The sequence below is a fragment of the Neoarius graeffei genome, chromosome 25 (genome assembly GCF_027579695.1).
Source record: "Neoarius graeffei isolate fNeoGra1 chromosome 25, fNeoGra1.pri, whole genome shotgun sequence".
Taxonomy (NCBI): domain Eukaryota; kingdom Metazoa; phylum Chordata; class Actinopteri; order Siluriformes; family Ariidae; genus Neoarius; species Neoarius graeffei.
Window position 1 is genome coordinate 43358601 of NC_083593.1, and position 12312 is coordinate 43370912.

The following is a 12312-nucleotide window of genomic DNA, read 5'->3' on the forward strand; positions in this document are numbered from 1 at the left end:
CTACGGTCAATTTAGAGTCACCAGTTAACCTAACCTGCATGTCTTTGGACTGTGGGGGAAACCGGAGCACCCGGAGGAAACCCACGCGGACACGGGGAGAACATGCAAACTCCACACAGAAAGGCCCTCGCCGGCCCCGGGGCTCGAACCCAGGACCTTCTTGCTGTGAGGCGACAGCGCTAACCACTACACCACCGTGCCGCCCACTGTGATATTTTATTGTAAAAAAAATATATATATATATATATATATAGTTGATAATATTTATATATAGTTCTTGTTTTAAATAGTTTTAAAGCTAGAAAACTGTTCATTTATGTCCTTTGTTCAACTCTGAGACTCAAAGGACAATGTGTTTTTAATTTTCCACGCAGAAAGTGTGTGTGTGTGTGTGTGTCACCCTTGTGACGTCACAGGCAGACTCGGCGCTCTCAGGACTGCAGCGCTTTATTTTTCCTGCTGCATTAATCTAACGGAAAGGTGGATCACTATTCCAGTGGCGTCTCACGCGTGTTATTTCTGTGGATGTAAAATGAAAATACAATACATTTGTGGACTTTACAACGCAAAACCTTCTTTCAGTCCTTGATACGTATTTTTCTTCTTTTTTTCCTGTTCTTTTTTTTTTTTTTTTTAAGAAACGGACCTCAACTGATCTTGCTGGGACAAACTTTTGGAACTATTCACAGTATCATTTTCAAGTGTTCCAGCTGTAAGTAACGCGTTCTTTAGCTCTTACGGGTCGGAAAAAACACACACACCACCACAATAACACTTTTCTTTCCGAAATGGTGTTTTTTATTATAATTTTATTTATTTATTTATTACTTTTTTTTTTTAAGCCACATGTACCCTGTGTGATGTTTACTGATTGGTTTAGGTGACTGATAGCCTGTGTGATTATCTTGTCTTGGATTATATTTGGTCTCTTATAAATTGTGCGTAAAAGGTGCGCAGGCTGCTGCTCTGAAAAGTGAGAGGGATCAGGACTCAGGGGTGTCTTTGGGGGCAGGAGAAAGTAGGGTTCATTAAGGAATTGTGCATAATTATTTTAACGAGAAGCTTTGCAGCAAGGTTCATGGAAGCACTTGTGCAATCTGAAAGAACAACATCATTACAGATGTTCCAGGAACCTTTTGCTTTTATGGTGGGTGTTAGATAAAATGTAGAGTGGCCAGGGTAGTGGAGTTCAGTCCAACCTCTGGGCTGTGGTGGTGATAATGCGTGGCAGAGAGAGAGAGAGAGAGAGAGAGAGAGAGAGGGAGGGAGGGGTGGTGAAGGTGATGGGAGTCGGGGATGAAAAAAAAAGAGTTTTTTATAACACTCTATTAGTGGTGAGGGTTTGGTCAGGTTTAGCATTTTATCAATGAGTAATAACTGCATATTGATGTGAACTCCTTTGGCCTAAAAGAATAAATGAACAAATAAGTAACACTTATTTATGTATTTGTTTGTTTGCATGTTTGAAGTCTGATGTGCCTCTGTACATCACTGCAGCTCTCCTGCAGTGCACTTAATGAATAAAGAGCTTGGAGCAGAGACAACATCACAACTTCAGTGTGTTTCCCCAGGAGATGTGTATGAGACGCCAGAAAGTCCTGTTTACTCCAGTGTCATCCTTCTTTCCCCTCAAAAAAAAAAAAAAACTTTTCCGGATCAGGCTACAGGGCTGACCGTGGAATCAAGATTATTTTTTCTTGAAACATTTTTTTTTTTTTTTAATTCCAGTTTTAAATCCTAATTGCTAGTCTGTAACACAGGGCAGACCCACATGGCGTGATAGTATAGTCGGTTACTAAAGCCTGAGTGCTGGTTTTGGGCCGAACCCAGTGTAACCCGCCTTAGATACAGTAATGTAGCACACTCCAGGGTGGAGGGCTGCACTCCTCAACCAGCCTCATATTGCCTCATATAGTCACCACATCTCTCTAGAGACATGTTTATCCATCTACCTCATTCATCATACACCCATACTCCTGTCGCCTAGTTCTTCATGTTGTCCAGTTTTTAAATTGCTTATTTCATTTTATTAGAAAAAGGATTGCTCAATCTAGTAATCTAATGTAGCCTACATTTCATCAGCAGTTTTTTTAACTTTTAAAAATAAGTTTGTATATTTCATTTTATAATAATAATAATAATAATAATAATAATAATAATAATTTGTTGAATGTTGTCAAGGCCGCTCCAGCAGATGGACACTGTTTGATTTAGCTTTTCAGAAGCTGTTGCCTGGTGATGACTGCACCTCTGTAGCCACGCCCTCTAACAGCAGCGTCACGTGATGAAGGTTTTGAACAGGGTTTTCAGACACATCTTTATACTGTATTAGAACTACCTTAAAATATTAATATTACTGGAGATAGGCCTATTTAAAATTTTAGTATAAAGTTATTTAAAATGATGTAAAATGATATTTATACAGTACTGTGAAAAAGTCCTAGGCAAATGCAAAGAAATGCTGTAGAGAAAAGATGCCTTCAAAAATAATGAAATTAAGTGTTTCTTCATTTTTAAAAAGCTATAAAGATCAGTAAACGGTAATAAATGAAACAGTGTCAATATCTGGTCTGATGACACTTTTATTTAAAAAAGTGCAGTTTTATAAGGAAATAAGTTCTTATTGTTGCAGCAAAACCCAACAGCCTTCATTATGTTTCATCTGAAAAGTGTCTCTTATGTAATATGCTGCTTTCTTTACTGACAGACAAACATATTTCTGTTACATTCAATTTTGTGCTGGAAAACTAATATTTTGAAATCTAAAATGTCTTGGTACTGACTTTATAACATAGAAATTATAGAAATTGTAGAAATTATCAAATAAAAATCTATAACAAAGTTTGTATTAAAAAAATGAAGCCTAAGACTTTTGCACAGTAGTGCTGTATAATTATATTACAACATAATGTTGTTATTATTATCATTTAAAATATTACACTCATACAAGAAAGCCTGAAGGCCACATGTTATTTCTCTAAAGGAGATCATTCGTGCCACATTTTCAATACTGTGTCCAGGTTTTCAGGCAAAATATGACACTCTAAAGAGTGGCATCAGTTAAATGTGTGTTATTATTCTATCCACATTCACTGGATATGAGCAGTCCTGCGCTCTGATTGGCTACTCTACTAGCACATATACCGTGAGTAGAGAAAAACAAAATGGCGACGCGTGTTGCTGAACCATCTGAGGGTGAAATAAAAACTTTACTCGAAAACAAAACCCCCCAAATACAAAAAAAGCAACAAAATATGGAATGAAAGTAAATGATGGTAAGAACATATCTTTTTTATTTTTCAAGAATTATTATCTCATCTCATCTCATTATCTGTAGCCGCTTTATCCTGTTCTACAGGGTCGCAGGCAAGCTGGAGCCTATCCCAGCTGACTACGGGCGAAAGGCCGGGTACACCCTGGACAAGTCGCCAGGTCATCACAGGGCTGACACATAGACACAGACAACCATTCACACTCACATTCACACCTACGGTCAATTTAGAGTCACCAGTTAACCTAACCTGCAAGTCTTTGGACTGTGGGGGAAACCGGAGCACCCGGAGGAAACCCACGCGGACACGGGGAGAACATGCAAACTCCACACAGAAAGGCCCTCGCCGGCCACGGGGCTCGAACCCGGACCTTCTTGCTGTGAGGTGACAACGCTAACCACTACACCACCGTGCCGCCCAGAATTATTATTATTATTATTATTATTATTATTATTATAGCATTTTCCACAAATTGCTCCTGTCATTTTGCCAGTTTTTTTACATTCTAAGCGGAAATGATTTTGTCAGACGTTTTGTATAAAGTTTTTATTTATCGAGTTTGCAAAAAAACAAAAATAAAAATGCTCTGTTTCTCAAAATCCAGTGAATGTGGCTATAATAAGAGTTATTCCACTCAATCTCGTCATACATGGCTTATAGCCAACTCGGTGCTACGCACCTCGTCTGCTATCAGCTCATGTACGACTTGATTTCATGGAATAATGTTAATTATACTGTACTGGATTTGGGAATGATGACAATTTTATTACTGTATTAGTTTCGTTGTGCTCAGTGGTTTTGATCAAAATGTTTATCGTCAATGATACATTGCTAATTTAAAATATGAGCAATATACAAATGCAATAATTAAACCACTGAGGTATATTTTGAGGCCTGAATTGGGTTGGCGAGGCCTTTTTTTTTACATTCTCAGAAGTAAAGTTATCAAATTGTACGTTTCCATCTTCTTGGGCTATCGTTTGTATTTTCTGTATGTATCATTTACCTGGAAATTTGACTATAGTGTCCAATTAAGGTATATTTAAGCTCGATAATTGGACCTTAAGGACCATAGATGTAGCTTTAAAGCATTACTCTGAAAACTAATGAAAGGTTCACCACATGAACCTTCCCAAGATGTATACTAATGGTCCAAAAGATGCATCCTTGATGGCACCACCCTAGCGACAAGAAAAAGTATAGGTTGGTACATTTATTTCTGAGAGTGTAAGGGTGGCACCTCCTTCCTTCTTCCATGACCATGCCCCTGCATATTTTTAGTCTCTCTGTAAGCATTTATCCGTAACATCTTATCATTTCTTATGATATTTTTAAAATCACACACGAACTGTAATTACATCAAGGCTGAGATCTGTTTCAGCTTTTCAAGAAGTACCTCTTATCTTGTCATCTTTTGATACATTACACTACAGATGCACTTCCAATTCCAACTCAGAGGCTCCATCTCAGGCGAGCTTCATTAGAGACTCTGAAACCTGAAACCTTTCACTTTACAAGTAGGTGGGGACATCAGTGAAGGATTGACATTTTAATTTAGATACGGTTAATGAGTAGATCTTTATGGGTACGTAGTGATTTCAGGTTTTTTTTTTTTTTGCTTTCCAGGAACATAGTGATTTCAGTGTGTGTTTGCAATTCACTACAATTGCATGGAGACTTCTATAAACATTGCCTCCCTTGTAAGTAAGCAACTTAAAGATCACTTAGGGTATATTCGTAGCCATTACATCACATACGTCACAATTAATTGCCAACAAAGTACTTAGTTATAGGCACAATTCCATTTTGCACAGTTGTAAATAAAATCCACACATTGTATTCATTGTGTGCTTCAATAATGACTTCATTTTTAGTGGCCAAGGCGTGACTTGATGAGAAAGTGGTCTAGGGTTAGCTTGCCAGGAAAAGAAATACACACACACACACACACGTTTCTTTGTAATCTCCCAGGTTATGTAGGGTGCAACTGTCCTGCCCTTCCTGTCCTGTGCTGACTGGAAAAATTAAACCCTGAAATGTGTTTAGTGCCCTTCAATTAAAGGAGTGGCACTCTTTCTCTCAAAAAACGAGTCCCCATGGGCCAGGCCATGCAGTCGCAATATGCCATAGTAAGTGGTTTGTTCCATTGTGTGGTCTCTGTGTGTGTTGGCTTGGTCAGTTGGGTATAAATAAACCAGTTTGTTGTGATGTTTATGGCTAAATTTGGGATTTCTTTGGCTCTGGATGTGGAATGTGTGGGAGCTACGTCATGATAAATAGGTGATAAGTCCAAACAGAATTATCTGTTATACTACTGCTTGATGCAAATGACCGTATACAGTATGTAGAGTCCTTGTAATATCCTGTCTGAGGCAACAGGTGAAAGCCACATCTTGTGATCACATGTCTCATGCATGACCTGTGACCATGTTCTATATCCCCATTGATACAGTAAACAACACACTTATGCTGAAATATTGTACAAGATGACAACTACAGGATGTGATTGACACACTTGTGCTGAAATACTATACAAGATACAAGATGTAGATTTGTAGTCCTGTAATGTTTAATGTAGTGCCATGGTCCTGGAGAAACGTTGTTTCGTTTTAACTGTAGACTGTTCCAACTGTATATGGTTGAAATGAGCATGAAAAAAACTTGACCTTGACTTTGAACCAAGATGGAGTTGCATTCAATCATAAAAGAAATCTTTTGCAATTCATTGATATGGAAGTCATTCAGGGTGTACATTTTGAGATGCGAGTTCTCTTGTGATTTTCTTGTGACTGTTGTTATGCCACTTTTTGTTAAGTTGTGCTGGAATTCTTTGATATTTTAGCTTTGATTTGTTACAGAAGTGTAGCACATCAGATTTGATGCCCTTAAAGGAACAGTCCACCGTACTTCCATAATGAAATATGCTCTTATCTGAATTGAGACGAGCTGCTCCGTACCTCTCCGAGCTTTGCGCGACCTCCCAGTCAGTCAGACGCAGTCAGACGCGCTGTCACTCCTGTTAGCAATGTAGCTAGGCTCAGTATGGCCAATGGTATTTTTTGGGGCTGTAGTTAGATGCGACCAAACTCTTCCGCGTTTTTCCTGTTTACATAGGTTTATATGACTAGTGATATGAAACAAGTTCAGTTACACAAATTGAAACGTAGCAATTTTCTACGCTATGGAAAGTCCGCACTATAATGACAGGCGTACTAACACCTTCTGCGCGCTTCGGCAGCGCATTGATATCTGAGCTCCGTATCAATGCGCTGTCGAAGCGCACAGAAGGTGTTAGTACGCCTGTCATTATAGTGCGGATTTTCCATAGCATAGAAAATCGCTACGTTTCAATTTGTGTAACTGAACTTGTTTCATATCACTGGTCATATAAACCTATGTAAACAGGAAAAACGCGGAAGAGTTTGGTCACATCTAACTACAGCCCCAAAAAATACCATTGGCCATACTGAACCTAGCTACATTGCTAACAGGAGTGACAGCGCATCTGACTGCGTCTGACTGACTGGGAGGTCGCACAAAGCTCGGGGAGATACGGAGCAGCTCGTCTCAATTCAGATAAGAGCATATTTCATTATGGAAGTATGGTGGACTGTTCCTTTAAACACTATATGGCCAATTTTTGCACTTACACACTATATGGCCAAAGATTTGTGGACACCTGACCATCACAATCAATCCATCCATCCATCTATCCATTATCCGTAACCGCTTATCCTGTGCAGGATCACGGGCAAGCTGGAGCCTATCCCAGCTGACTATGGGCAAGAGGCGGAGTACACCCTGGACAAGTCGCCAGATCATCGCAGGGCTGACACATAGAGACAAACAACCATTCGCACTCACATTCACACCTACAGTCAATTTAGAGCCACCAATTAGCCTAACCTGCATGTCTTTGGGGGAAACCGGAGCACTCAGAGGAAACCCACGCAGACAACATGCAAAGTCCACACAGAAAGGCCCCCAGGGGCCCCTGGGCTTGAACCCAGAACCTTCTTGCTGTGAGGCGACAGTGCGAACCATTACATCACTGTGTCACCCCACCATCACGCTCATATGCGCTTGTTGACATCCCATTCCAGATATTATTCCCCTTTTACTCTTATAGTGACCTCCACTCTTTTGGGAAGACTGCACTTGATTTTGGAGTGTGTCTGTGAGGCTTTCAGCCAAGAGAGCATTAGTGAGGTCAGGCACTGCTGTCAGGTGAGGAGACCTGGTGTGCAATCAGTGTTCCAGTTCATCATAAACATGTTCAGTTGGGTTGAGGTCAGGGCTCTGTGCAGGCCACTTGAGTTCTTCCACTTCAAACTTGGCAAATCATGTCTTCATGGAGCTTGCTTTATGCACAGGGGCATAGTCGTTTTGAAATATGTTTAGGTCCCTTACTGTAGTTCAAGTGAATGGAAATTGTACCGTAATGCTCCAGCATGCAAAGACATTCTGTACCATTGCGTCGTCCAACTTTGTGGAGACAGTTTGGAGAAGACCTACATATGTGTGTGATGGTCAGGTGTTCACAAACATTTGGCCACATAGTATAGGCCTTTTTTTTTTTTAGATATTGGATATCACTGCCATCTCTAGTTGTCTATTTTTCATGTTATGGTTAATTCTAAAGCCATGACTGCTACTCTAGTCTCTTCTGTCAGTTTTATTGAAGACCATTGTGTTCACTGTAAGATGTTCTTTTTTTCTGACAAGGTGCTACTCATTGTATGTACTTGTCCATGTGGTAAAGAAGAAAAGCCACATAATAAAAGGCTCACACATGCTGCACATATACGCTCATTTCTTTCTAAAGCAGATCTCAGTGGGTGGTTATTTGTCCAAAAGGCACTAAAAACAGACATATGCAAATTTCATTAGCAAGCCAGTGAGGGTTGTTTTTTTCTTTTCCCCAAATTATGCTGATATTAAATGCAATTAATTGTTACTCTTATTGGCTGTGAAAATCCTTTCTATGAACTAAGTTAGATGCAGGCATCATAGGTTCCAGGTTCGAACCCCACGGCCGACAGGGGTCTTTCTGTGTGGAGTTTGCATGTTCTCCCTGTGTCTGTGTGGGTTTCTTCTGGGTGCTCTGGTTTCCCCCACAGATTAGGTAAAATGCCCAGCCATCAGGGTTGTACAAGACAGTGCATACTTAGTGCCAGTCTCAAGCCTGGATAGATAAAGGCCCAGTGTAAAATTAGCGTGAGCCACACTAGTTATTAACCTTCTGAAAATAAAGTGTCATCTTCTTTTTTTTTCACATGACGTTGAACCTCTGGAGCCTAAGTGGTAAATAGTTTTCACAGCTTGCTTCAGTGTCAGTTGTCTGGCACTTGGGCTAGACCTGTCAAGACAAAGGAATCCTAAACTAGCATGAATCAACCCTTTACTGGTTGTATTAATAATCCTATTGTATATTTTTTGAGATTAGCTGTGTATCATCTCTCAAGACATTTTCAATCGTTCAGGAAAGGAGCATTTTGTGTCAGTAAGTGATTTACGTCTTGCTCATAACTAATGCTTGTTCTGCGTAATAACATCAGAAGCGTGTGGGTCTGCTATCCATATGTGTGTGTGTGTGTGTGGGTTATCTTTTTTATTTTTTAGGTCATGACAAAAGTATTTCCAAAGATGCTTCTTGTTATCACAGTAAGGCTTCTCAGCTAACTCCGGAAACTTGGGGCGTGGTGTTATTAATGCTTTTTTTATCATCTTGTTTCTTCCTCTATTGCTTTATTGTTTGATAAAACTTCACTTCAACTCTTCAAGACTTAAGGGTGTGCGAAAATTGGGGTAAAAAACAATTACTGAGCGTTACTGAGCAGAGATACTGTTACCACTCTGAAGTTGATTATTTTATAGTAACATCACATTCTTAAGTGTTTTGTTCCTCTTATACCACAGCAATTAGCCAATAATTACAAATGTTTATCACTTGAAGAATGATATTTTGTCTGTGAAATGTGTTGGTTCCTCTTATCATTTACGCTATATACAGCTATACACAGTTATGTCACCACCCTTATTTTCTCTTTTGAAGTTAATAAAACAACAAAAAGGCAGCGTGTCTTGTTACTGTGAAGCAGTAATTGTACTATCTCCAGTGCTGCTGTTATAGAAAATTAATCAACATCTGGCCAGTCAGAATGCAACAGCACTTTGGTATAAGTTCAAGTTTTTATTCGTCACAAACACAATGTCAAGACAGTGGCAGTGAAACTTGTTCCTGTTTTGCTCCTCCTATTTATGCAAGGATACGTATACTACATAAACAGTGGAAAGTTTTAGAAAAGTGTACCAGAGGTTGTAAGGCAGTGGTAGACATGATTAATAATTATATTAATTAATATCTCATCTCATCTCATTATCTCTAGCCGCTTTATCCTGTCCTACAGGGTCGCAGGCAAGCTGGAGCCTATCCCAGCTGACTACGGGCGAAAGGCGGGGTACACCCTGGACAAGTCGCCAGGTCATCACAGGGCCGACACATAGACACAGACAACCATTCACACTCACATTCACACCTACGGTCAATTTAGAGTCACCAGTTAACCTAACCTGCATGTCTTTGGACTGTGGGGGAAACCGGAGCACCCGAAGGAAACCCACGCGGACACGGGGAGAACATGCAAACTCCGCACAGAAAGGCCCTCGCCGGCCACGGGGCTCGAACCCGGACCTTCTTGCTGTGAGGCGACAGCGCTAACCACTACACCACCGTGCCGCCCTGAAAGTAATATAAATAAGAAATATAATATAAACATGGGCAGCACGGTGGTGTAGTGGTTAGCAATGTCACCTCATAGCAAGAAGGTTCTGGGTTCGAGCCCAGTGGCTGACGAGGGCCTTTCTGTGTGGAGTTTGCATGTTCTCCCCGTGTCTGTGTGGGTTTCCTCCAGATGCTCCGGTTTCCCCGACAGTCCAAAGACATACAGGTTAGGTTAACTGGTGGCTCTAAATTGACCGTAGGTGTGAATGTGAGTGTGAATGGTTGTTTGTCTGTATGTGTCAGCCTTGCAATGATTTGGCGACTTGTCCAGGGTGTACCCCGCCTTTCGCCCGTAGTCAGCTGGGATAGGCTCCAGTTTGACTGCAACCCTGCACAGGATAAGCGGTTATGGATAATGGATGGATGGATGGATGGAATATAAACATGATATAAGTGTAATATAAGCATGTAAAATGAGCATGTGTTATCTAAATAATAAATGTAGCATCAACATAATATAAATAATGTAATATGCTCATGTAATGTATGCGTACATCTGCAACCAAGCATACATCTGTACCCCTCTGTACTATCTGTGCAACTATAAACCTAGGGATAGGATGTGTTTGTCTCTCGGGTGTTTGAGATGATATGAGTGCAGCCCTTAAGAAGCATCCTCATTTAGCACCCGGATCTCTGGCTGTTAGTTCTCAGATTTGCTTTGAAACAGTACATGCTTTCGGAGTATCTGTTGCTGTATGAGTATGATACAGTGCTATAACTCTTAAATCAACGGGTTACTTTGTGTTGGAAAGTTCTTCCACAATTATATTGCTGAGTAAGAGGTCATTATGGAGGAGTGGAAAGTGAATGGCTTGACATTCTCACTGAGCAAGCACTGAGTATGCAGAAAAGAAAAAGAAAAAAAGCACTTCACTGCTTTTGAAATAAACATGTGGATGTAGGGCAAGTCTTGGGTTTGACAGTTTTCCGCTCTGTCCCACTGGAATTCTTTGTTTTCTCTCCATTCGAGCTGAAAACGCTGTATGCTTCATTCCTTCTGTATGATTTTCCCAGGATGTAAATAAACAGCAGTTGATGAGGTGATATAAAAAAGCATAAACAGGTACTGAACAGAGGTGCTATAGAGCTTGTCGGCTCAATATTTCCTAGGAAATGAGTGTTAGTTATCAGGGTAGGATTAATTGTCAGGCAGCCAGACATTTGGCAGGATTGACTTGATAAGGTAATTTGGAATTCTGGGAGCTGAGACTCATCCTGTGTAGAGATTAGATCTACATGTCTGAATTTTCCACCTATTCTAGATATATTTCCACATAATTCTGAGGGAGGTGAGAATCTCACCTCATCTCATTATCTCTAGCCGCTTTATCCTGTTCTACAGGGTCGCAGGCAAGCTGGAGCCTATCCCAGCTGACTACGGGCGAAAGGCGGGGTACACCCTGGACAAGTCATCACAGGGCTGACACATAGACACAGACAACCATTCACACTCACATTCACACCTACGGTCAATTTAGAGTCACCAGTTAACCTAACCTGCATGTGTTTGGACTGTGGGGGAAACTGGAGCACCCGGAGGAAACCCACATGGACACGGGGAGAACATGCAAACTCCACACAGAAAGGCCCTCGCCGGCCACGGGGCTCAAACCCGGACCTTCTTGCTGTGAGGCAACAGCGCTAACCACTACACCACCGTGCCACCCGGAGGTGAGAATATTGAGATAAAATAAATATGATCAGTACTTTTATAGCACTGACTTGACCATTCTGTTACATTTGACTCAGAATGATGTCATTTTCGATCTCCGTGCATTCGAGCTACAGAGAAAGGGGGGCATTGATTTCACGTTTGTCTTTTATTAGAACCAAGCCAGCCAGCTCACTGTGATGAGTGATGAATATGTTTTCCTTCTGAAAACAGCAAGTCAGTGTTACAGATTTAACACATTACTAAGAGTGTATATTGATAGAGTTAAGGCAACTACTTATATACCGGCATAAGTCATTTACAGCTAAGAAGTGCTACTTTGTTTACTGTTGATGTTGTGAGCATGTTGATTTGACATCACTTGCTGAACTCTGGGTTGAAGAGACTCAAGTTTCCAAGTAGGAATTTCAAGTTTAAGGGCCAATTTGTTAGTTTTTTTTCTAGTCTGAGGTTGGAAATTTTCATCAAATGGAGCATTAGCTCAGATTAAACTCTAGTTTTGTACTAAATGTTTTTTTTTTCATGTTTTCAATGTTAAATAATTTATTGTTCTAAATCTTAAATTAGGCGGCATGGTGGTG

The 12312-nt window shown here is 40.5% G+C and overlaps 1 protein-coding gene across 5 annotated transcripts in view; it reads left to right on the forward strand.

Moving 5' to 3' along the window:
• The first annotated feature begins 429 nt into the window (after positions 1 to 429).
• The window catches only part of lpar1 (lysophosphatidic acid receptor 1), a 55612-nt gene continuing 43729 nt past the window's right edge, over positions 430 to 12312 (forward strand). The window contains exons 1-3 of one of the 5 annotated variants that reach the window (XM_060908163.1): positions 2141 to 2290; positions 4706 to 4789; positions 4899 to 4976. Coding sequence is in view for 2 of the 5 variants with exons in the window: in XM_060908160.1 (XP_060764143.1) it covers positions 4840 to 4976 (137 nt within the window). In the remaining 3 variants the exon portion in view is untranslated. Of the gene's footprint in view, positions 713 to 2140; positions 2291 to 4108; positions 4977 to 11621; positions 11731 to 12312 lie in introns of those variants that run through there. The other 4 variants (XM_060908160.1, XM_060908162.1, XM_060908161.1 and 1 more) reach the window with 4 other exon arrangements.